We start from the raw sequence: 23,971 nt of genomic DNA, 5'->3' as shown, positions 1-23,971 counted from the left end.
TGGTGATCAAAGGTCAGCTGTGGATCCAGAAGGACTCCCAAGTTGCGAACCCTGTCTGAGGGGTATAATATTTGGCCCCCCAGCCTGAGTGATGGAACACTGGTCAAATTATTGGGAGGAAAACACAACAGCCACTCGGTCTTTTCTGGGTTGAGTACAAGCTGTTAGCCCTCATCCAGTCCCTAACGGGCTTCGAGACCCCGGTTCATCACATCCACGCTTCATTGATTGGCATGGGGCGGACAGATACAACTGCGTATCGTCCGCGTATTGGTGGTATCTTATCCCATGCCTCCGAATGATCTCGCCCAGCGGTTTCATGTAGATGTTAAATAGTAGGGGGGACAGGGACGACCCCTGCGGCACCCCATATGTTAGGGGCCTAGGGGTCGATCTCTGCCCCCCCAACCAACACCGACTGCGACCTGTCCGAGAGGTAGGAGGAGAACCACTGCAAAACAGTGCCTCCCACTCCCACCTCCCGCAGTCGTCGCCATGAAGGATACCATGGTCGATGGTATCGAAAGCCGCCGGAGAGGTCAAGGAGAACCAAGATGGAGGGATGGCCTCCATCCCTGGATCTCCAGAGATCATCGGTCAATGCGACCAAAGCGGTTTCTGTGCTGTAACCAGGTCCTGAAGCGGACTGGAATGGGTCAAGGTAATCTGGCTTCCTCCAAGGACCGCGAAGCTGGGAGGCCACCACTTTCTCAACAACCTTCCCAATAAAGGGGAGGTTGGAGACTGGACACATAGTTGTTCAAAATGGGTGGATCCAGCGGTGGCTTCTTCAGGAGGGGGTCCTCACCACCGCTATCTTCCAAGGGCCGGTGGGAAAGAAGCCCTCCCAAAGAGAGGCATTCACCATAGCCTGGATCCATAACTAAGGCAGAATATCAGCAAATAGCCCGAGCATGTAAAGATGAAGTGATGAAAGCTAAAGCTAAGGTAATTGTTGAGGACGGCTGGATCCAAAGATGGTTTCTTCAGGAGGGGTCTCACCACCGCCGCTTTAAGTGTGGCGGGGAAGTGCCCCTCCCGAAGGGAGGCGGTAATAACCCCTGGATCCAGCCCCGTGTCACCTCTCCGCTGTTGGCAACCAGCCAGGAGGGACACGGGTCCAGTACACAAGTGGAGGCACTCACAGCTCTCATGGCCTTGTCCACGTCCCTGGGGGCAACATCCTGAAACTCAACCCAGCGATGGTCTGCCAAATTATCCGCCTGTGCCTCGGCTGGATCTGCAAGGGTGGAGTCCAAATCCGACCGAAACCGAGCAACTTTGTCCGTTAAGAACTGGACATAGTCTTCAGCCCTACCCTGCAAGGGGTCCCCCGTATCCCTCCTATTTAGGAGGGAACGGGTTATCCTAAACAGGGCGGCTGGACGAGACTCAGCGGACGCAACCAAGGTGGCAATAGACGATCTTTTTGCTGTCCTAAGTGCCCTGATGTACTCCTTGGTGCAAGTTGTTAAGAGTGCTCGGTTCGATTCGGATTTATCGGACCTCCATAGGTGCTCTAGGCGTCTCCTCCCGCTTCCTCTCCCGGAGCTCCTCGGTGAACCAAGGAGGCCTCCGGGATCCGCCACCTCGGAGTGGCCGTAGTGGCTCAATCCGGTCAAGGGACTCCGATGCTGCCAAGTGCCAGGCAGCAACCAGAGTCTCCACCGGACTGTGGGCAAGAGTATCAGGAATAACCCCAAGCTCCGTCTGGAACCTCAAGGGGTCCATAAGTCGCCTGGGGCGGAACCACCTGGTCGGTTCCTCCTCCCTACAGTGGGGGTTTGGTCTCCGGAAGTCAAGCCTTACAATTAGGATTTAAATTAGGATTTGTATGCCGCCCACTCCCTAGAGACTCTGGGCGGCTTACAGATAAAAACGGGGTGGGGTGGGGGGGACATATAAAAAATTAAAAGAACAAACATTAAAATTTCACAACATACATACAACTTAGAGTGGAGCTGGATAAACTCAACAGTCCCAGGCCTGCCGGAACAGCCAGGTCTTAATCACTTTGCGGAAGGCCGGAAGAGTAGTAAGGATGAGAACTATCTTGAATGCATTGGGTCAATATTAAATGTTGGGAGGGGGGAATGACATTGCCATAGGTCTATACTACAGGCCATCCAACCAAGCAGAGGAAGTAGATGAACTTTTTGCTAGTCAGCTAACTAAGATATGTAGGAAGCACACCACAATAGTAGTGGGGGATTTTAACTACTCTGACATCAACTGGGAAACAAACTCTGCACCAAGTGGAAGATCCAACAGGTTCCTAACAAACCTAGCAGACAACTTTGTTTCCCAAAAAGTAGAGAACAAGGGGATCAGCCATAATGGACTTAATTCTCACTAACAGAGAGGAAATGAATAGAAGGTGTTGAAGCCACAGGAACCCTGGGGGCAAGTGACCATGCAATATTAAATTTAAGTTTAAGTTTTGTTTTATTTATATGCCGCCCTATTCCCTTTGCAGGGACTCAGGGCGGCGAACAACTCAAACGGGGAAGGGAACATACAATACAAAACACGTATTTAAAATAACCAACAACCATACCTGTCGAGAGGGGAAGAGGACTCATCAACCCCAGGCCTGCCGACACAGCCAGGTTTTAACGGCTTTTCGGAAGGCCGGGAGAGAGGTGAGGGTCCGAATCTCTGCGGGGAGTTCGTTCCAAAGGGCCGGAGCTGCAACAGAGAAGGCCATCCCCCAGGTCGTAGCCAGATGGCATTGGCTGGTAGACGGGACCCAGAGGAGGCTGACCCTATGCGATCTAATGGGTCTTTGAGAGGTAATTGGCAGCAGGCGGTCTCTCAAGTACCCAGGTCCAATACCATGAAGGGCTTTATAAGTGATAACTAGGACCTTGAAGCATATCCGGAGACCGATTGGAAGCCAGTGCAGCTCGCGGAGGATAGGTGTAACGTGGGTGTATCGAGGTACACCCACAATTGCTCGCGCGGCTGCATTCTGGACAAGTTGAAGTCTCCGAATGCTCTTCAAGGGCTGCCCCATAGAACGCATTGCAGTAGTCCAGTCTTGAGGTCACGAGGGCGTGTGACTGTTGCGAGTGCCTCCCGGTTCAGGTAGGGACGCAACTGGTGCACCAGGCGAACCTGGGCAGATGCCCCCCTGGTCACAGCTGACAAATGATGTTCTAAAGTCAGCTGTGGGTCCAGGAGGACTCCCAAGTTGTGAGCCCTGTCTGAGGGGCATAAAATTTCACCCCCAGCCTGAGTGATGGAATACTAACCAAATTTTTGGGAGGGAAACACAACAGCCACTCGGTCTTGTCTGGATTGAGCACAAGCTTGTTAACCCCCATCCAGACCCTGACAGCCTCCAGGCACTGGCACATCACGTCGACCGCTTCACTGAGTTGGCATGGGGCAGACTACAGCTGAGTATCGTCCGCGTATTGATGGTATTTTATCCTGTGCCGTCGAATGATCTCACCCAGTGGCTTCATGTAGATGTTAAACAGGAGGGGGGACAGGACCAAACCCTGAGGAACCCCATATTTCAGGGGCCTAGGGGTTGACCTCTGCCCCCCTGACCAACACCGACTGCGACCTGTCCGAGAGGTAGGAGGAGAACCACCGGAAAACGGTGCCTCCACTGCCACCTCTCGCAACCGTCGCAGAAGGATACCATGGTCAATGGTATCGAAGGCCGCTGAGAGGTCAAGGAGCACTAGGATGGAGGGATGACCTCCATCCCTGGCTCTCCAGAGATCATCGGTCAGTGCGACCAAAGCGGTTTCCATGCTGTAGCCAGGCCTGAATCCAGACTGAAAGGAGTCCAGATAATCGGCTTCATCCAACTCCGTCGGAGTTGAGAGGCCACCACTTTCTCAACAACCTTCCCAATAAAGGGAGGTTGGAGACTGGACGATAGTTGTTCAAAATGGCTGGATCCAGCGGTGGCTTCTTCAGGAGGGGTCTCACCACTGCTATCTTCAATGCCGGTGGGAAGAAGCCCTCCCAAAGAGAGGCATTCACCATAGCCTGGATCCATAACTAAGGCAGAATATCAGCAAATAGCCCGAGCATGTAAAGATGAAGTGATGAAAGCTAAGGCTCACAATGAAGAAAGGCTTGCCACAAAAGTAAAAAATAACAAAAAAAGCTTCTTCCAACATGTTAAAAACAAGAAAAAAGTTAAGGAAACAATTGGTCCATTGCTGGGAGAAAGTGGCAAGGTGACAAGCAACAGGGAGAAAGCAGAACGATTTAACTCATGTTTTGCATCTGTCTTTACACAAAGGGATAAAACAGTCCAACCTATCAAAAATAGGACCACAAAAATCAGTTTAGGAACACAAGTTGAAATAGGGAGGAAAATGGTAAGTGAGCACCTGTCTACCCTAGATGAGTTCAAATCACCAATACCGGATGGATTACACCCCAGGGTTCTGAAGGAACTGGCAGACGAGATCTCAGAACCATTGAACTATATCTTTCAGAGATCCTGGAGCACCAGGGAACTGCCAGAGGACTGGAAAAGAGCTGATGTGGTTCCCATCTTAAAAAAAGGAAAAAAAACCAGATCCAGGAAACTACAGACCTATCAGCCTGACCTCAATACCAGGAAAGATTCTGAAAAAGATAATCAAGCAACGAATTAGCGAAACCTAGACGCAAACAAAGTAATAGCCAAAAGCCCACATGGGTTTGTCAAAAACAGATCATGCCAGCCTAATCTTATTGCATTCTTTGATAATGTGAAAAAATTAGTGGAATGCCATCAATAATAGTTTACTTGGACTTCAGTAAGGCATTTGATAAGGTAGGCCATAACCTACTACTAGATAAAGTAGAAGAAAGTGGGTTAGACAGCATCACCACCAGATGGATTTATAACTGGCTGACCAACCACACTCAACGTGTAGTCCTCAATGGAACTGCATCTTCATGGAGGGAAGTATGCAGTGGAGTACCCCAAGGCTCTGTTTTGGGCCCAGTACTCTTCAACATCTTCATCAATGATTTGGATGAGGGAATAAATGGTGAACTCATCAAATTTGCAGATGACACCAAGCTGGCAGGAATAGCCAACATTCCAGAAGATAGGCTTAAGATACAGAAGGATCTTGACAAATTGAACATTGGGCACTATCTAATAAAATGAAATTCAATGGTGAAAAGAGTAAGGTTCTACATTTAGGCAACAAAAATGAAATACACAGGTACAGTATAGGTGGTACCTTGCTCAACAGTAGTAACTGTGAAAGGGATCTTGGAGTCCTAGTGGACAACCATTTAAATATGAGCCAGCAGTGTGCAGCAGCTGCCAAAAAAGCCACACGTTCTAGGCTGCATAAACAGAGGGATAGAATCAAGATCACGTGAAGTGTTAATACCACTTTATAATGCCTTGGTAAGGCTACACTTGGAATACTGCATTCAGTTTTGGTCACCACGATGTAGAAAAGATGTGGGGACTCTAGAAAGAGTGCAGAGAAGAGCAACAAAGATGATTGGGGACTGGAGACTAAAACATATGAAGAACGGTTGCAGGAACTGGGTATGTCTAGTTTAATAGAAAAAAGGACTAGTGGAGACATGATAGCAGTGTTCCAATATCTCAGGGGTTGCCACAAAGAAGAGGAAGTCAAACTATTTTCCTAGGCACTTGAGGGTAGAACAAGAAGCAATGGGTGGAAACTAATCAAAGAGAGAAGCAACTTAGAACTGAGGAGAAATTTCCTGACAGTTAGACCAATTAATCAGTGGAACAGCTTGCCTCCAGAAGTTGTGAATGCCCCAACACTGGAAGTCTTTAAGAAGATGTTGGATAGGCATTTGTCTGAAATGGTACAGGGTTTCCTGCCTAGGCAGGGGGTTGGACTAGAAGACCTCCAAGGTCCCTTCCAACTCTGCTATTGTATTGTACTTCCCCTCTTGCCCCAGTGAATGAAGGTGCCCCCTTGTTGCTGGTGGAGGTGGCCCAAGGCACATTTCTCTCCCTCAAAGCCTTCTTCCCCTTTCAGGGATAACATACCTCTCCCTTCAACATGCATCCAGTTTATAAATAGAACTGTCCTGGTGGACTTCACTTGGCTTCCCCTGTTGTCCTCTTAGGCGAGTTATGTTTGATCTCAAAATAGAAATCTTCCAGTGGATCTGCATCGCCGGGATTTTGAAAGGTTCACACATAAACCAAGTTGCAATCAAGCTACGTCTTCGCAAAGCGAATAGCCCCCATTTATGCTTGCCCTTTGGGGAACTTGTGATGCCCAGGGGGAGAAGGAATAGGTGGAACATCATGTCAGGTCATTTAAAAAATAATTATTACCAAAGCATCCTCCCAAGACAGATGGGTCTTCTTGTAAAAATCTGTGCATGTTTAAGGATATCTGAATTTAAAGATTACAACTTTAATTTAGCCAGCAGCTTTGGAAATCTAAGGAACATAGAGCACTGTGGGTCTTTGTGTCTGTTTAATGGTCCTCAAACTTAGCAACTTTAAGACTCGTGAACTTCAACTCCCAGAATTCTCCAGCCAGCTGGCTGGAGAATTCTGGGAGCTGAAGTCCACGAATCTTAAAGTTGCTAAGTTTGGAGACCCCTGGTTTAAATACACTAGTTTCAATATTTCTTAAGACCAAGTTATCTATCTTGTTGGTTTAATTAAAGTCTGTGTTTAACAAGGAGCCTTTCTTTATAGCTTTGCAGAGAGGACTTGGGTAACTCTGTCATTTTTCCATTTAAACCTTTCTTCATGTAGACACCTAAATATTTTAGGACACCCCGTGTGAAGTGGCCTCCTGGTTTTTCCACAGCAAAGTCACTTGGCTTTTTTTTGTTTTGTTTTTGAGTTTGTAACTTTATTTTAAGTGTTTTTTCCCCCAAATCAGCCAGCAGAGAGCACTTTCTACAGCTGAATAGCAGAAGCAAGAAAGCAAATCAAGGGAAGAGACTGGATTTCTCCTGTTTTCAGTCTCTTCAAGAGTAAAGGAAAGCAGAATCAACGGTTTTGTTCATTTCTTTCATCTTGAGAGAACGAGCCTTCCTTTGGATCAGTGTTTCTCAACCTTAGCCACTTGAAGATGGGTGGACTTCAACTCCCAGAATTCCCCAGTCAACTATGCTTTACCTATGATGGCTGAGGAATCAAAGCCCACCCATCTCCAAGTGACCAAGGTTGAGAAATGTTGTTTTGGACTATGACCCTTCCTCCTACAGGTGCAAATGCTCCCATGCAGCATCAATAGCTAGTAGTTAGGTGTGTAAGGGTAGAGCAGATATGTCTGTCTGATGTTTGGTTTTCCACTTGCAGATTGATCTTTCTAGGGGTGGAGATGGAAACACACAGATAGAGGATAAAGATTCCGTTGTATGACCAAATGTATTCTGGACTGTTGGAACAAAGCAAGATCAAGTTCTTTTTGCAAAGGTTACAGATTTTAGTCTGGAAGTCACTCTTTCTGTTTGCCCCAGTTATGGTGGTGCTGGGAATGATAATTCAGGTGAACATCAACATTTCTTTGTTCCTGGTTCTTCAGTTAAGTGTTTCTTGATCTACTTTGACCCACAGAATATCTCCAGTCCTGTAGGGCACTTGGTTTTTACTTAGTACTTTTGAGTTTTTCTTCTTTGGATAAAAAATAATCTATAGAAGATAGTATTTAATCAGTTGTTAGAAGATTCAGTGACAAATAGATTGCATATAACAATGTCCATCTCTAAAACTTTTCTTAATTCTAGCAAATACACTAGTTGCAGTGGTTACATCATAAATGAGTTTTGTATGTGATGTCACCTGTCTTCTTGGAGATACATACTGAGTAATGAATACAGTTGCTTATTGTAATCAGGATGGTGTGTAGCAAAGAGTCGACACACAGTATATTGCGCACCCTTCAAGCGGTACCTACTCTGCCAGATTATTAAGGAACTGGGCCTTAATAATAAAGATGTTGATTAAAAAATAAATGTTCAGCAGCCAGCCAAGGTGATGTCATGTGGAAGTCTTGATATTCAACCCCCTTCTCCTCCCAGGCCTCAGAGCCTTTGGCATGGCCAACTGGAGCTTCTGAAGGATGCCAGCTGATCTAGAGCTAGAGAGGGTAAGTGGGTTGAAGATGCAAGCTATTCTACTCACAGGTTGGCTTAGGAGAGGAGCAGAGCAATAGAATCCATGTCTAGGAAACCCTTGAAATTCAATTTAGTTCCAAAAATTGTCTGACAGTTGAGCTCAAAGGAAGCCCTGCTGAATTTCTTCTTCTTCTTCTTCTTCTCTTCTTCTTCTTCTTCTCTTCTTCTTCTTCTTTTCTTCTTCTTCTTCTTCTTCTTCTTCTCTTCTTCTTCTTCATCTCATCATCATCATCACCATCATCATCTATTAGATTCAGCCTGGCAGCAAAAGGATAGATATTCCTTTGGTGTAACATATCTTCTCTCAGAGACAAAACACTAAGCCAGGTATTACTGGCTAGATGCCTCCACTTTGTGGCCTGGGCTGGTGGCCTGCTGGCCTTCCGATGAAGCGAGGATTGGGTGTATCCACCTCAAGGCCAATGAGCAGACCTGCATTGCATTGGCTCCCCTCCTGCCTTGTCACTCTGGAGGGTCCTGAAGGTGGGCTGGGGAGATGCTCTTGAAAGGCACAGGCAGGAGCAGCCCCTATTCACAGGGTTTTGGGTCCTGGCCTCCGAATATAAGGAACATGCAATATAAGGGGAAAGGGTTTTGTTTTTTTCACCAACCCACTTTTGAAAGGGTACGGAGTCTAGAAATGACACAAAGGGGCTGCCAACCATTTTCTGGATTATCGGGGAGTCCTGAAGTGCTTTGCCGAAGCTGTTTCCTCAACAAATCCCATCCGTGGGTGGGTCTTTGGTCCTGACATTCCCCCACATGCCTGGGGTGGTGGTGTCCCAAGCTCCCTGGAGGGCACTTTCTCTGAGGGGAGATGGCCTTCACTAAATATCCCATTGACTGAGAAAACAGGGAGGAAAACGGCCAACCTGTGTTTATGGAGACATGAGATCAACCGTTCCCATGGTAAGGAAAGTCAGCGTTAGGGGTGGGCAGGTGAGAGCAGCCCTTCTCTCTGGGCATCATTTCTTCTGCCAGCGCAAAGCCACATGACCCATAAGGCTGAGTCGATCAGGCAGCAGTAGAGACCCGGCTGCAGATCCCACCCCCACCCCGCCCGTCTTCCTCCCGGAGGATCACTTTCGGACGGCAGGAGCGCTTCAGCACATGGACGGCTGGCGCTGGGGCAACCGGCTTCTCCATCCACCAGGAGCAGCAGATCATTGGCTGGCCGGAGCTTCGGGAGGCTTGTCAGCGATCTGCCGCCGATCGCTGGGCTCGTGGAGAGCAGTGGGAGTTGAGCAGGCTCGCTGGGCGGAACGGGCGGCGGACTCCTGCCAAGAACCTGCCCTGGGGACGACGGCGGGCGAAGGAAGCAAGCGAGTTGGGGAGGCATCGTGGCTTCTCTGGGCTCCTGAACAGAGAGGGAGGCAACAAACGCACCAACAGACAAAGCAGCCCCCCTTTGAGGAAGGCTGCGGGCTCTCCCGGGAAGAGCCGGGACCGTCTTCAAGCAGACTTCTTACGCCGCTCCTTACCCGGGAAGCGACCCCGGCAGATGGGCTTTGCTTTCCCTCGTCTCTGGATCTTGGAATGCCAGGAGAGGTTCGGTGGAGGAGGATTTTCTGGGCTGAAAAATGAGTGAAGAAACCAAAGAGAAGCCCGCGAAACCCGCCCATCGGAAAAAGAAGGGCAAAAAGGTAAGAATCCCCCTCTCCCTTCGGGGTCTTTTTCTTATTCCCTGGGGCAAGGAGGGTGGCCGGGCATCGCCTCGGCTTTCCTGGAGAGGGAAGAGAAGATGCTGGCGGTTATTTGTGCAAGGAGGTGCCGATGGGTGTGTTCCCTGCCGGGAAGCAAGTGTTGCTTTGCGCTGGCTTTGTGTGGCCGAATTGCTGACATGAAAGGCTCGGGAGAGGCTTCCAGAGGGTGGGGGTGGGGGGAATCTGCCTGGGCACAGAGACCCTCGGCCCACCCACTCAAGCAGACCTTTTATCAGCAAAGGGTGGGGGGCTTTTCTTTTCCAGGATCTGAGCGGAGAGGAAGGGGGAACTTTCTCTCCAAAACCTGGGCTGAGGATGTGCGTTTTTTATGGTGGAGAATCTCTTCAATGAATTGCCAGAAAGGAGGGTTGTCTTTCCTTATGGGTGCTTGGCTTGGCTTGAGCTGGATCCCTTCGGTGAAATATTCGGTCTATTACAAGCGAGTAAACATGCTAGTGAGTTTCCGTGACACCAGTTGCAACCCGCCTTATCCGTCCATGCAATTTCACTAAACGGGGCTACAGAGGTAAAAAGACGGCACTGGGTGGTCCTCCTTGCAAGCCACCTTACCAGGAGGACGGTCCCAATTCCCATGGGCATCGAGGTGTAGCTATGCCTGCTGGAGCTCCCTGGTAAACACTCTAAGCTATTTTTTTCTGCCAGCAAGTCGGACTCAGCCTCTCAGAATAAATCCAAATAGTGGGATTTAATTGATCCCTTCCACAGGTGGAATCGCCTACATAATAAATTAGTGTGGAGAAATGCACATTTTACAGAGGTATTGATGGCACTTGAAGTGAAATTAGATATACACCCCTAAACATCTTTTAAAAACGTAGTCTATATTTTGCTACATAGGAAAAAGCTAGAGAACATCCTTAATGGTCAATCCATATTGTTGGAACATTTATCTTGATAGCATGGCTGCCTTTTAAGGACTGGGCAAATGGCTTGCTGTGGGTTTATATATTCTGAAAGATTGCGTAGTTTTTTTCTCTTTAAAGTATGTTACTGTAAGGTGTTTACAGCTGTTTCTAACACGTAAATATTATGAAGCGAATCTCTCTGCTGAAAATCCCTGTGCGCTGGAGAAATAGCTCTGAGCTTTGAGAGGAAGGGTGGCTCCATCCATTAAACATGGAAGGCTTCTCTTCCAGGATCTTGGATGTCTGGTTGCTTTGAGATTAGCTCAGGTCCAAGAGTAGCCGTGACCTTAGCACCCAAACTCAGCTCTTGGGGTTAAGATGGACCTAACCTGTAGACATCATGGGTCTCCCTTAGGGTGTTTTTTTTAAAGGGAAGAACGGATGGCCACTGATGGGTTAGGACAGCAAGGTCATTTCCAATGCCAAAATGTGACCCTCTGGTGCTTCAGAGACAAAGTCCCAATGCCAAATTGGATTTCCATGTTTTGTGATCTTTGAGAACCTCTCTTCTTCTTCTTGCAGTCTCCTGTGTGTCCTCGCTTATGAAATGGTGATGTTTCGTGCTACGACCAGTAAGGAAATACCCAGGATGAGGTGCTTAGTCATTGTTTTCCAGCTTGCAATGCCCTTTCCTACCTCTTGCATCTCATGGAGGCCCATTGAGCAGAGCTGGGTGGGGAGTTGGCTGGCAAGCAATATTTGTGCAAGGCTCATCAACATGTTTATTTTAACATGTCACAACATTTCAGGATCTAAGAAAGAGTCTTTTTCCTCTCTTTAAAATAGAAAACTCTGGGATGTTGCATTTTGCACTCTTGACTCTTCTTTAAATAATGGCTTGGAATGGAGCTGTCAGAGACTTGCTTCTTCTAATAAACCCAGCTTGTTATCAGAGGGTTGTGAGAACTGGATCAATCCCTTGGTAGAAAGTCCAGCAGTTTCTCCTTCATAATATTGAGGTTAGTTAGTTCTATGCCTAGTTGACTTTGCTCTTTTTTGAGTCTTGGAAAAAACTTGAGATGATGAATATTAATGGAGGATATACTGAAGCACTTACTTTAATTAACAGAGGAAGATTTCCCAAAGTTTTTGGAAGGAAGCTGCATATCTGAGAGCCAAATTAATAATCTTGTTTTATGAAACTGGCATTTTAGAAATGTCCAGACTTGAGACTCTATCTGGAAAAATCAAGCGGAACCTACAGCAATTTCCTGTGGTTTATTTATAAAAGGCGATATGATACTAGCATGACATAGTTGGCACATCCTGCGGGTGCTTCCTAATCTAATACCAGCCTGCCAAATAAGGGAATGTGAGAACTAAATTTTGTTCAAATTTATTCTGGTTCTAATTTCATTTTAGGTTTTGGGCCTGCACAGCAGGAAGGCAAATGGACAAGGATGTTTTTGACCTACAGATTTTTCCTTTTGTCAAGCTGTTATGGGACAGATTTAGGGTGAAAACTGCATTTTACTTAGCAAGAAACTAGGCAAGTGTTAAGGTTGCGCTGGTCCCTTACTGGATCTGGTTTTAATTCAGTCTTTTTAGATGGAGTGCAAAGTCATGACAAGAGGCCAGGCCAAGGAGGAGGAGGAGAAGAAGGAGAAATGGTGTTTTAGAAAATCAGGCAAGAAAATTTCAAGCTCTCATCAGAAACAGGAGAAGGCATTTGGCAGAGGCGTAAGAGCAGGCAAGGCTGGTCAAGAGAATGCGAGAGGGAAGGCTGACTAGCAGCTTCTCGGAAGTGACAGATTCCAGCAAAGGCGGCTGGTCTTAGGTGAGGGACAGGGCCTGGGGCAGAGTGAAGTTCAGACCTTCCCACTGGTCATTTGATACTACGTGCTCTCTGATGTTCCCCTCAGCAGCGGTGGCATTGAACTGGAGAGGCGAGGGAAAGGGTGACAGCCTAAAGCTTCCATTAGGAAGGTCCCTCTCCAAGGGGGTGAAGGGCCTTCCCATCCTTTGAGAGAGGGCAGTGGGTGAAATGTTTTTTTTCACCGTCTTCAAATGTCCCATTCCCCCCTCTCCAAAAAGAAATTGTGTTTGTGGCCTTGCAATCATGCTGACAAGCCCTGCTTGGAAATGAGGCCATCGTAGGATTCCTCAAAGCTTCCTCCAACTATACAGTGCAAGAGAATAAGCTGGGTGTGCACAAGTCACACTGGGGAGATGTTGTAATCTGGAAGCTATGAAAGAGTTGCTCTTTGTTGCTGACTTTTAGGAATGTGCAAAGAATGAGTTTCATCATTTCTGGTGATAGAAGTATAATGTGGAAAGATTACTTAAAATATAAATTGGTTCAGGACCAATTTCTTGAAGCATCTGCTTTCCTGCTGTGTGTTATTTATATGGAATGAAAAGATGATGATGCATTCAAATAAAGCCCGTTTCATGGAAAATTACACAAAGTTGTTGTTATTCATTGATATAGACACCGGAAGGCCTGGAGGATTCTCTTCTTGGGACACCCTTATGAAGAGAAAGATGCTCATCAGAAACCATGATCATTAAGTTAGGCTGCCATATACAGCCAAATTTTAACCCCATGTTTGCTGGGGCCATGACTTCTGCCATATTTGTTTGCTTGTTTGTTTGTTTGTTTGTTTGTCAAATATACAAGATGACAAGTATAGTTATGAACATAAACATGAACAAAGGAAGTAAATACAGATAAATGGGGATAGTAAGACAAGGACAGTAGGCAGGCTGGTGCGCTTATGAATGCCCCATTTACGGACCTCTTAGGAATGAGGTGAGGTCCATAGTAGACAATTTAAGGTTGAAGCTGTGGGGGTTTGAGGCTGTAACAACAGAGTCAGGTAGTGCATTCCAGGCATTGACCACTCTGTTGCTGAAGTTGTATTTTCTGCAATCAAGTTTGGAGCAGTTTACCTTGAATTTGTATTACTTGTTTGCCTGTGTGTTCTTTTGGATGAAGCTGAAGAAGTTGTTGACAGGCAAGACGACGTAGCAGTCAATTTTGTGTACTGTGTTTAGATTGAACTGTGGATGGCACAATTTCAGATTGTCCAAGCCCAAAATTTCAAGGTGGCATGGGGAACTAGATTGTGAATTCATATGCTATTCAATTCAATTCATATGATCCCCATGCAAATATTCATTCCAAAAGAATGGAGGAAATGCCTCCCATGCTTATACCTGCCTACCTTCATGTTATTTGGTTAAAAACTAGTAGCATAGATATCAATTTTGCTCATGTGTGGGCAGAGAGGGTCCTGGGTGTTGACAATGATCCGTGGTCACCAAAAGAGAATGTTTAGATTGACATGATGGAATCAAAGCAATTTGTGGGCATTTGAGAATTTGGGAGGAGAAGGAATGGCAGGGTCCAAGGGACTTCAGTGGAAGAATATTTTTGACAAAGGGAAAACACCCTTCACAGGGATGAAGTATATCTCTACTTATTGAGTAAGGTAGCTGTTTCCATGATTTAGCTAGATTGAGCAGATCAGGGGATCTGGTTTTCTGTGAGTTGCTCCTCAGGAGCACATTTGAAATAGGTCCTGTGGGTTGAGTTACTGTCTAACTTCATAGAGGGCTGTGGCTATTTGACATTGACGTCATGCCAAGGCCAAGTCAAGCATGACTTCAGTGATGTGGAGAGAGTAATAGAATCTTGAAAGCCTGCAGGAGTGTCTCTCTAGCACAAACAAAATCCAGGCAGGGTTGTTTTCAGCTTCTATGTTCCACTTTCACTTTTAAGATATATTTTCTGAAACTTCTAGCAGCATCTGAGTGTCCCTCCCCTTTCCCAAGGCCAGGTCTACATTCTTTAGCAAATACACCAGTTATGCCATTGATGCTGCTCACTTGAAGACCTTCAGCAGGGCTATTTATTCCACTATAGGCCTGTGGTGTAGGCTTGATTTAGCATCTAACTGACCCCTGTTACATGGTGGATGATACGTGAGATGGGCCTTGGTGTAGTTCAGCATAATTGGCATGCATTGTTATAAGAGACTTTCCCAATGAAGTTGTCATTGCTCAATTTGATGCCAGAAAAATAATAATTTATAGTTCCTTTTTTCCCCCAGTCATACTTCATCTCAACTAAATGGGGATTTTCAATTTCATCCTCAGAGTGCAAACCAGAAATATTTTCCTCTAGTCAAGTATGGATTCACAGACAAGAAGAAGTTTATGGAGTCTGTGCTGTCATTACCTTTCATGGTTGGATGTTTTGGGAAATAAACACACGTTACTTTGCAAAATAAATACGTGTCATTCCTTGAGATCCAAATGTGGTAAACCTTAATTCAAAAGAAGCCCTCAGCACCTCCATTATTTTGCCTTCCCAGCCTGTGGGTGTGGTCTTCCTTTCATTTGAAAACCCAGCTTCAGATTTTCCCCTGGCTTCTGAAGACAAGTCTTAGATTTCAGAATGGATCCGGGGCTCTTTGAGACCAGAGTTGGGTAGCAGCCAGGGGTGAAGTTAAAGAATCAGCTACTCCACAGATCCCTTCTTAAGGTTTGAGTTGAGCACGGGGGAGTGCTAAAACAATGGCTTTGAGAGAGGGGGGGGGGAAGAAGGGAGGGAGGGAGGGAGAGAGAGCCCAGCCTGTGCGGAGCTCTCCAAGGTCCTGACAAAACCCAGATTTCTCTTCCTCTCAAGGACCCTGCCTGAGCTCCTCAGCCAAGCCAGGGTTAGGAATTTATATCAAATGCAGAATATTTATGTGGTGCTCAACTAGATTGCATTATCTTTAACCATTTGTGTACAAATATTTAATTGATTCTTTGAAATAGTAAAGGGAGACCTATGCAATTGGAAACAAGCATCAGAACCCAACAGCACCTCTCTAATATTCTTGTGGGAAACATTCTAAAAGATTAGTGATGAATCCTGAAGGAGGTTGTTAAGGAGGATGAGTCTGCTGCAATATGGTACTGGTGACTTTTAATATATTTTAAGAGTTCAGATAAGTGTCAACTTACCAGGAAACTGCAGTGAGAGAAGCAACAGAGGTTTGCCTGCATTAATACACATTTTAGAAGTTCAAGGATACTCCTGATTTAAGTTTCTTAGCCATAACAGATCCTTGGTTAAGCTTGGGTCTTCTCAGACTCTATACTTCTACAGTTTGTCATTGCCTTGTTTTGGAATCCCCCCCCCCAAATCTCCTTGTCTGCTTAGAAAAACTGGGCTTTCTTAGTCATACGAATGAATTCTGACTTTTCTTCACTTCCCAAGATCAGCCAAGGTGTTCTAGGCGCTGCCATTGGGTAGATCGCAGCTATCATAACATTTTTTCTTTATGATATTGTTGATTGGGCCTGCTGAATCCTGTAAAACATTTTAAAAATCCACCTGCTGAATGCTAGGCACTGCAATTAATAGGGTATCAAAGCCACGAGGTTCTTGTCACATTCATAGAACTCCATTTCCACATTGCCCTCTAGTGTTCAACAAATATTTTGGATCTGGGTTGAAACATCTTTGGTTAGAAGTTCTGGTGAAACCAGTAGGCTTTATTTCAATTTTATAAAGGGCTTTGACCTTGAATCTGAGGGGCTCAATAGTTTGTATGTTTTGTATGGAAAATGTTTGTATATTGGGGGCATAATTTTGATATTGTTGATTATTTTGTTTATTTTATGTATGGACCTGTTTTGAGGTGGGCTGTTTTGGACCAAATGCCACCCAAGCCCTTCAGGAATAAATGACATACAATAAGTAGTAAGTAAATAAGATACTTACAATTCAATAAGCTACTTTAATCAGGTGGTCTTCCAAATGCAATTAGAAGCTGACAGTTTTATTGGACTAAATGGGAAAACAGTCAACCTTTAAATGTCCTTCTCTTGGCCTCAATGTATTTCTAGAGCACTTACCTTTGTGTGATGTTGTAACCACAGCCATAAATGGAAGGTGGTGATGTTGACTCAAGGGCTTAATTGGAGGGCAAGTGCCAGCTAGTCCTAGAGTTGGCTGATCACAGGTTGCCATGTTCTCCTCCTTCTCCCCCTTTTCTTTTCCTCCTCCTCCTCCTCCTCCTCCTCTTCTTCTTCCTCTTCCTCTCCTCCTCCTCCTTCCTCATTTTCTTCATCCAGTTGCTTGCTACTTTTGTTCTGGCTGCTTAGAACTTTCCATTCCCCCATTTTGTTCAGGAGGAATGAGGAGATGCTTTACTGATGCCCAGAGGCATCAGGGAATTTACCTGACAGAAATCATCATGATCAGTTGGCTCTCCTCTTAGACAAACTTGCATCGTGGCAGGGGACCTCATGGACGTAACATCAGCTTGGGGGGCGGGGAACCAGGCCTAATTTTTATGGAATGAGAAACCAGGACAAAGTGGGAAATTTTCCCTTTGTTGCCAGGAGAACATGTTGTCGGGGGTCCATGAAATCATCAAGAGTCTCTCATGTCTGGAGGGATCTTCATCGCCATTTAGAAGAACCTTGGTGATGCCAGTCTGTGGATAGGGCTTGGCTATGCTTGAATCTAGATGGATTCTGTCCATTGCATTGTTTCTCAACCTAAGCAACTTTCAGATGGGTGGACATCTACTTCAGCATGTGGGTGGGGGAATTCTGGGAGTTGAAGTCCATACATCTGAAGTTGCTAAGGTTGAGAAACCCAGATTAGCCCTTAAGCATAAATGGTGGGGCATTGCTAACTACCCCTAGGCAGATGCAGGCCTACGATGAAAATTAAGTGGTGGGTTGTGAATTTCGCTCACAGAGTAGAAATCCTTTTGCTTCGGTTTCTGTGGTCAACTGCATGTGTTCAGGAGAGGGTGAGAGGCTTCCAGGCCTTTTACAAAATGAGCTTTAGCATTTGGATGGACCTTCGCTTACAAGAAAGAGAAGGTTGTTTGAAAAGCAGCATTTGGAGACCTTTAATTGTACCCTGAATGGTTCCAAATTAAATTGCTATTCTGGAATATTTTTTTTAATCAATGTGAAGCAATGTGCCAGAGAGAAAGTTTTAAAAGCTGTGATTCTGTCTTGGAAATCAATGGCATTATTCACCCCCAGGGGAAGATGTCTGGGGGTGGGTTGATGTCATCAGATGTTGGAAGAGTTTCTGGGAGGGATCTCAGCTTCTCAAGGCCAGATAAGGCTATGTGGTCTTCACAAGCCCTCCTGATCTCCTTTTGTGTCCATGTTGTTAGCATGAATAATGTTGACTTATTCCTATCAAGTCATGGTGGGGAAAAACAAACTGAAAGTGAGAAAAATATACAACAAACAAAAACATAACTCTGACTTTCTCTTGACCAAGAGGCAATAAACAATCTTTCTATAAATTTTAAAAAGTGATACCAATACCTTAAAATTCTAACGTTCTAAAATACCAATATTAAGAAAACATTCTTTTCACTTTAATTTAAGAGATAATCAATTGTCAACCTTATATTTAAAAAGCTCAACATTTCTCCAATCCAATTCAATCGAATCCCAAAATCAAAAGCTGATTTTTTTCTCCTTGTCTTGTAGGAAATCTAGCCATGATCTCCAAGTCGTAATGAATTCAGTTAAGTTATTATCTCTTAGTAAAACTGTCCATTTTGCCATCTCAGCCAGCCATCCACCTCAAAATCCATTCTTCCATTCTCTGTTCTTTCCTTCTTTCCGTCTTTGGACATAGAGCAAGCAACCTTGCTGCTAGGGAGGTGCCTTTCCCAGGACATGCCCCTTATCTCTCTTTGAAGCCTGGTTTTCAACCTGGCATGGAGGCTGGGTAATGAATCAAGGAACTTAAGGAAGAGCCAACCCCTACCTTTCACCTTCAGCCCTCAGTTCCATTTAGAGTGGTGGCAATTCCTAAGCTTTGCCTGCTTTACTCTTACTCACTTGGAGGCTGGGGTTGATGTGCTCAGCCCAAAGCCCTTTTCCTAACCAAGTTGCAAGAGAATTCGTTGTATTTCAACTGCAGTTGGCTGTATCTGTGTGTAACTTCAGCTTCACAGTTTACAGGTTATAATGTTTCTACTTTCCATTTCTATTTACATGGGTTTGTTTACTGTTGTGTAATAATCAAGGTTATTCGAACCACACTGCTTTTATGTGGGAACAGTAAGGTTATATAAGATTTCAGTTTTCTCAGATACTTTAAAATATTGCCTTAGTATGGGATTAACAAGATGATAAGGCAAATAAGATGAAGGAAATACATCAAGTGATTCAGAAAATACTGAAACTAAAATGTGAATTGGAATCACATTAATTTTACTAGGAATAATTCCAGAGAGCATAAAGGAAGAATATCAAAATCAACTAAGATACACACTGAAAGTGGAAAGAACCATTTTGGCACAACTTTGTAAAAGGGAAACCCTGCCAAAAATACAAGAATGAGAGGCCAGTACTGGAAAATGCGCAGCCATGGCAAAAGCCATGACCCAGTCCATCCATCCATCCATGCATCCATCCATGTATCCATCCATCCATCAATCTTCATCATAACAGTTTAACTAAATTCAAACAGGAATGGTTCCCTTTAGATCAGGGCTGTCAAATTCCCGGCCTGCGGTGCCAAATGCATCACTCTGGCCAGGCCCACACCCGGTTTAGTGAAAGAGAAAAAAGTCCCGTTGTGTCATGTGATACTGCCGTGACGATGTAAGTTTGACACCCTGCTTTAGATGACGCACCACATAGCAAGAAAGGTTTAGACCAGGGGTGTCAAACTCAATTTCATTGAGTGCCGCATCAGGGTTGTGTTTGATTTCGGGGGGCTGGGTTGGGATTTGGAATATGATTTTTAGGGGAAAAGTTTAAGATATTTATTTTATAAAGTTCAGGCAAAATGATTTAAATAAGCATAAGCAACAAACTCCAGAATTTCAAGAATACTTAGTAGGGTTAGGAGCTAAGGACAATGGAAGGGAAGGGGGGGGGCAATGATCTATAGAAATTTGCTCCTTTAATTTTTTCCTTAATGTTTTACTTTTTTTACTTTGTTTTAGGACTTCCCTTTTTTACATCCATGCTAGTTTTGGCTATAAGATTGATGAATACAAACTGACTAGCCTGTTTATCATATTCATCTTCCATGAGGGAAGAAATTCTTTGTTAAGACAATATTCATGAATTATGCAAATATGACTCATGTTGTGAATGGCACATGAGTTTAGTTCTTGCACAATGCTAATACCACACAGTATTAAGAAGATCACTTTGTTTGCTGCAGGCTGAGTTATACTTACAAAGGTTGATGATCATTCCAGTTTAAATGATATGAGAGAAAATGAGCTCTTCCTCCACTAATTTCATTTTCTCCAGCCTGGTTCCCAATGGGACGTTTCAGAAAATCTTACGGCATCAGTGTGAAGAATGCCAGGGAGCCCAACCTTCTCCCTGCGGATTGTGGCATGTAGCAAAGCAGTGTAGCTCTCCTTTTATGACAGCTGTACTCTTTCAAATAAACATCCAACATTTTCTCCAGAGATCCTGAAAAGGATCATTTTCCAACCATTTTCCAACCGAGAGGCAAATGGGATTATTCTTTCATGTGCAGCAACCACCACCATCTTTAATTAGGAAATCGCTAATAGTGCCAATGCCATTTGTCATAAAACTGACAAGAGTTTTAAATCGGGTGCTAAATTCCAGCAGAAATGGGTGAGCTGATTTCCTGTCCTTAGTGAACATCAGAGATGGTAATCAGCAGGTTCTGACCAGTTCTGGAGAACTGGTAAATGCCACCTTTGACTGGCCCTGCTCCCGAGTCCCAGCTGATTGGGAGGGAATGGGGATTTTGTAGTAACTTTCCCCTGCCATGCCCACCAACTCACGCCCACAGTAAAAAAAATTGAATCCCACCACTGATGAACATCTTAGATCTTCACCAGATCCCTCAGTATGAATGAAGCATTAAGCCCCAAGACAGGTGATTCTGTCTCCTTTTGGCCAGCCACTCTGTAAAGATATTGGAAAAGTGTGGTCCTTCCTCAGCTCCATCAGTCTAGATGGCACAAACCATGGCCAAAGACTTGACTTGACTTTACTGTCGTTGTACGTATATACAGAGTATATACGTACAATGAAATTCACATAACACCCAGAGACCAGGCCCAACACACATAACAATCCCCAAACATCCACCCACCAAAAAATTCCCCGCCCCTAAACCACCCAAGCATCCACACAACAAACCAAGTAGTGCTGTCCAATAGCTCACTGATGGTGACCCTTTAGTTCATTGTTGAGTGCAATAATAGCTCTGGGATAAAAGCTATTCAGAAGACAGTGTGGTCGTAGTTTAATTGTTCTGTATCTTCTGTCGAAGGCAACAGTCTAAAAAGGTGGTAAGCAGGATGGGAAGAGTCTCTGAGAACGTTATGCAACTTCCTCAAACAGCGGGATGCGAAGATGTCATCCAGGACTGGTAGCTGGAGCCTGGGGATATTTTGGGCCGACTGAGAACCTCTGAAAGATCTGAAGGGCACCAGACGCTTCTCAGTTGGTGAGCATCATTGTAGTGATGCTTGTGGAATCACAGGGCTCCTTTTTCATGGAGACCCTCTTTGAGCTGAAAGATGTATTCCAGAATACTTTTTTTAAAAGCAAACTTTAGAAGGAAATATTTTTGGGCTGTCAATTTATAGCTACCGGTAGCTCTTGTTCTTTAATTTGGGGAGTGTTGCTGGTGCTTTGATTCCGTAGAGGAAAAACAGGGTATAAAATGCCATAAATAGCAGTCAGTAAAATAAATACACTTTTCAAGGGGGGGGGGGGAATCTAATGCCAAGGTTTTTAGTGCTCAAAGTGCTGGGTGGCTCTTAAACTCCAGACAGGCTATAAAGCAACATTTTATTTTCAGACAGGCCCCCTCCATGCCTCATGAACATTACAGGAAGATTGCTAACAGGGCATGATGTTTCATCCGGTAAAGGATTGAAATAACCGACTTAATCCCAGCACTTCCGCCACTTCCATGCCCTGAGATGCTGGCTGCCAACCTGCCCTGACCCTCTTAGCTTCTTGCAAGGCCTTGAAGGGGTCTGGGCCCCACCTGGCATCCCAAATGGGCAAAAGGGCCCATTTCCTGCTTATGTTGACATCAGTGAACTGCAATACTTTTCTCAGCTGCTGTAGGTATTTAATTTTAGCATTGTGACTTTTGAATTGATTTTATGACTGTTTGCTGTCCAGAGTCACTTGTTTGAGATGGACTGAGATTGAGATTGAATAAATAAACAACACCAAATAAATAAAAGAGAGTTGTCAAGAGGGAATGGTTGTGTTCCGTCATGAGTCGTACTCAGCCAGCATTGCATTCTTCTAATTACATGGATGAATTACCCACGTAATTCCTTGACTCGTAAGTCCTTGACTTATGACAACTGGGACCAGAATTTCTGTTGCTTTGGCAGAGTTCCAGATACATTCAGAAATCTTGGAAAATCTGTGGGACCTCCATGCAGTGTCAAAGCATAGACAATGTCCTACCAAACAAGCAAGCATCACAATTGTTTTCTAACCATTTCAAGTTTTCACATTTCATGTATCTTCTATTCTTGTTTCCATGCCCACTTCCCCTGTTAAGGAATTAAAGACTTGGTCTTTAATGGATACATGGGAGAATCCATGGGAGACTGATATTCTCTTTAGTCTTTAGTCTTTTGTGTCAGGTTTTCAGAAGGTGTCCACTGATGGTGCAGGTTGTATCCTTCAGCTTTCTTATGTTGTCCTTTCTTTTGTTCTCATTTTTTGGTCAGCTAAAGGAGACCCAAGGGGAATCTGAGGACTTAGCGTAAAACAGAAGGATACATGTAGATGCTTGAAGAATGAATGAATGAATCAATCAATCAATCAATCAAGTGAAGAATGAATGAATCCCCCACATCAGTCTGATATGGGTTTGGGTTGTCATTCCAATAAATCATTCCACCTCCTCCTGAATGCAGATCATGGCTTGTAGTATCATTCTGGGATTACCACTCAATCTTCAGTAGGTTTTGGTTTTATTATAATGTTCAACAGATGCTGGAACAGCTTGAACTATGAGTAGAAGACCTATATTTAGAAGTTCTGCTTTTTTTGTACTTCTGAGAAAAATAAGCACCATTGTGTGTGAGTAATGAATGAATGAGGAAACTTTCTTCCTGAGTGCTCTTTCCCTCTTTCCAAGTATTATTTTTTTAAATAATTTTTTTATTTTATTTTTCAAAACAAACACAACACACTTCTTTACATACTGTAGAAAGTGTATCAGTTGGTTAAAAAGACTTTCATACATCTCTTCCACAGTCAACAAACGTAATTCATATTAACTCAAATAATATTACATGTTACCATCATCATACCTCCATTTTCATTTGACTATAATTGTTTAAACATCCTTCATCATAAGATATACCAAGATTTAATACATAACCACATACTGGCATTTCATTTACTATTTCTAAAATCCTCCAAACACTGAATCCTTATGTCCTATTCTAGCTAAACATCCATAATATTTAATTACAAAATTTTCTAATCCTCCTTTCCAAAACACTGTTTACAATTTACATACAGTGTCCTTATGTTGTACCCATATCTATATATACGTTGGTATCATTATCCCTCCTTTATTTAACTATATCCTGTATCATAACATTTTCCCCCTAATAATCAAGACTTTAACTGTAGCTAACTTAGTTATTTTTTATTAACCTTTATATACAATCCAAAGGATTTCTAATCTTCCTTTCATGTGTACCATTCAATATTCATAACCAATTATTATTTATCATAACACTACACATTGTATACATTAGTAACATTATCAATTATTTATTTAACTATATCTATTGTCACTAAATTTCACTAAGTTTAACTAGTTTTAAATTGTGCTCTTCCATCTATCAACCTGTATCTTTCCAGTAGCAAAACAGTCTCATATCTTTTGCCATTTGTGATGTCAGTCCTCTAATCTTCTCCTTAATCAACTTTGAATGGATTCCTCTTAGCAACTCCTTGCTTATAAAATCTCTCATGTAATTTCGATGCCCTTCTTCTGTTTCCTTAATCAGCTTATCTTTGATTGTCAGTAGTGTTATCAATGATATTGCTAATAAAATGTCTGCCTTTAAATCCATAAATTCTTTTGTTTCTTCTTCTTCTGTATCTTGCCATCTGGGGTAGATTTCCCCTCCATTTAGTTCCTCTTTCAGTATTCCACTCCTTTCATTTTCAGAGATAAACCAATCACCATAAATATCAGAAAATTTAATTTCTTTATATTCATTTTCCTCTTCGATTTTTAGAGTTTTAACCACCACTTTT

At 44.0% G+C, this 23,971-nt stretch overlaps 1 protein-coding gene across 1 annotated transcript in view; it reads left to right on the top strand.

Annotated features, from left to right (window-relative positions):
- Window positions 1-9,656: 9,656 nt before the first annotated feature.
- Window positions 9,657-23,971, top strand: part of ANK3 (ankyrin 3) — a 309,147-nt gene continuing 294,832 nt past the window's right edge. The window contains 1 exon segment of the mRNA XM_032231543.1: window positions 9,657-9,743. Coding sequence (XP_032087434.1) covers window positions 9,681-9,743 — 63 coding nt within the window. The 5' untranslated portion in view covers window positions 9,657-9,680.

The sequence above is a fragment of the Thamnophis elegans genome, chromosome 15 (genome assembly GCF_009769535.1).
Source record: "Thamnophis elegans isolate rThaEle1 chromosome 15, rThaEle1.pri, whole genome shotgun sequence".
NCBI lineage: Eukaryota > Metazoa > Chordata > Lepidosauria > Squamata > Colubridae > Thamnophis > Thamnophis elegans.
Note: the sequence above shows the minus strand (reverse complement) of the source record. Positions and strands in the feature narration are given on the sequence as shown.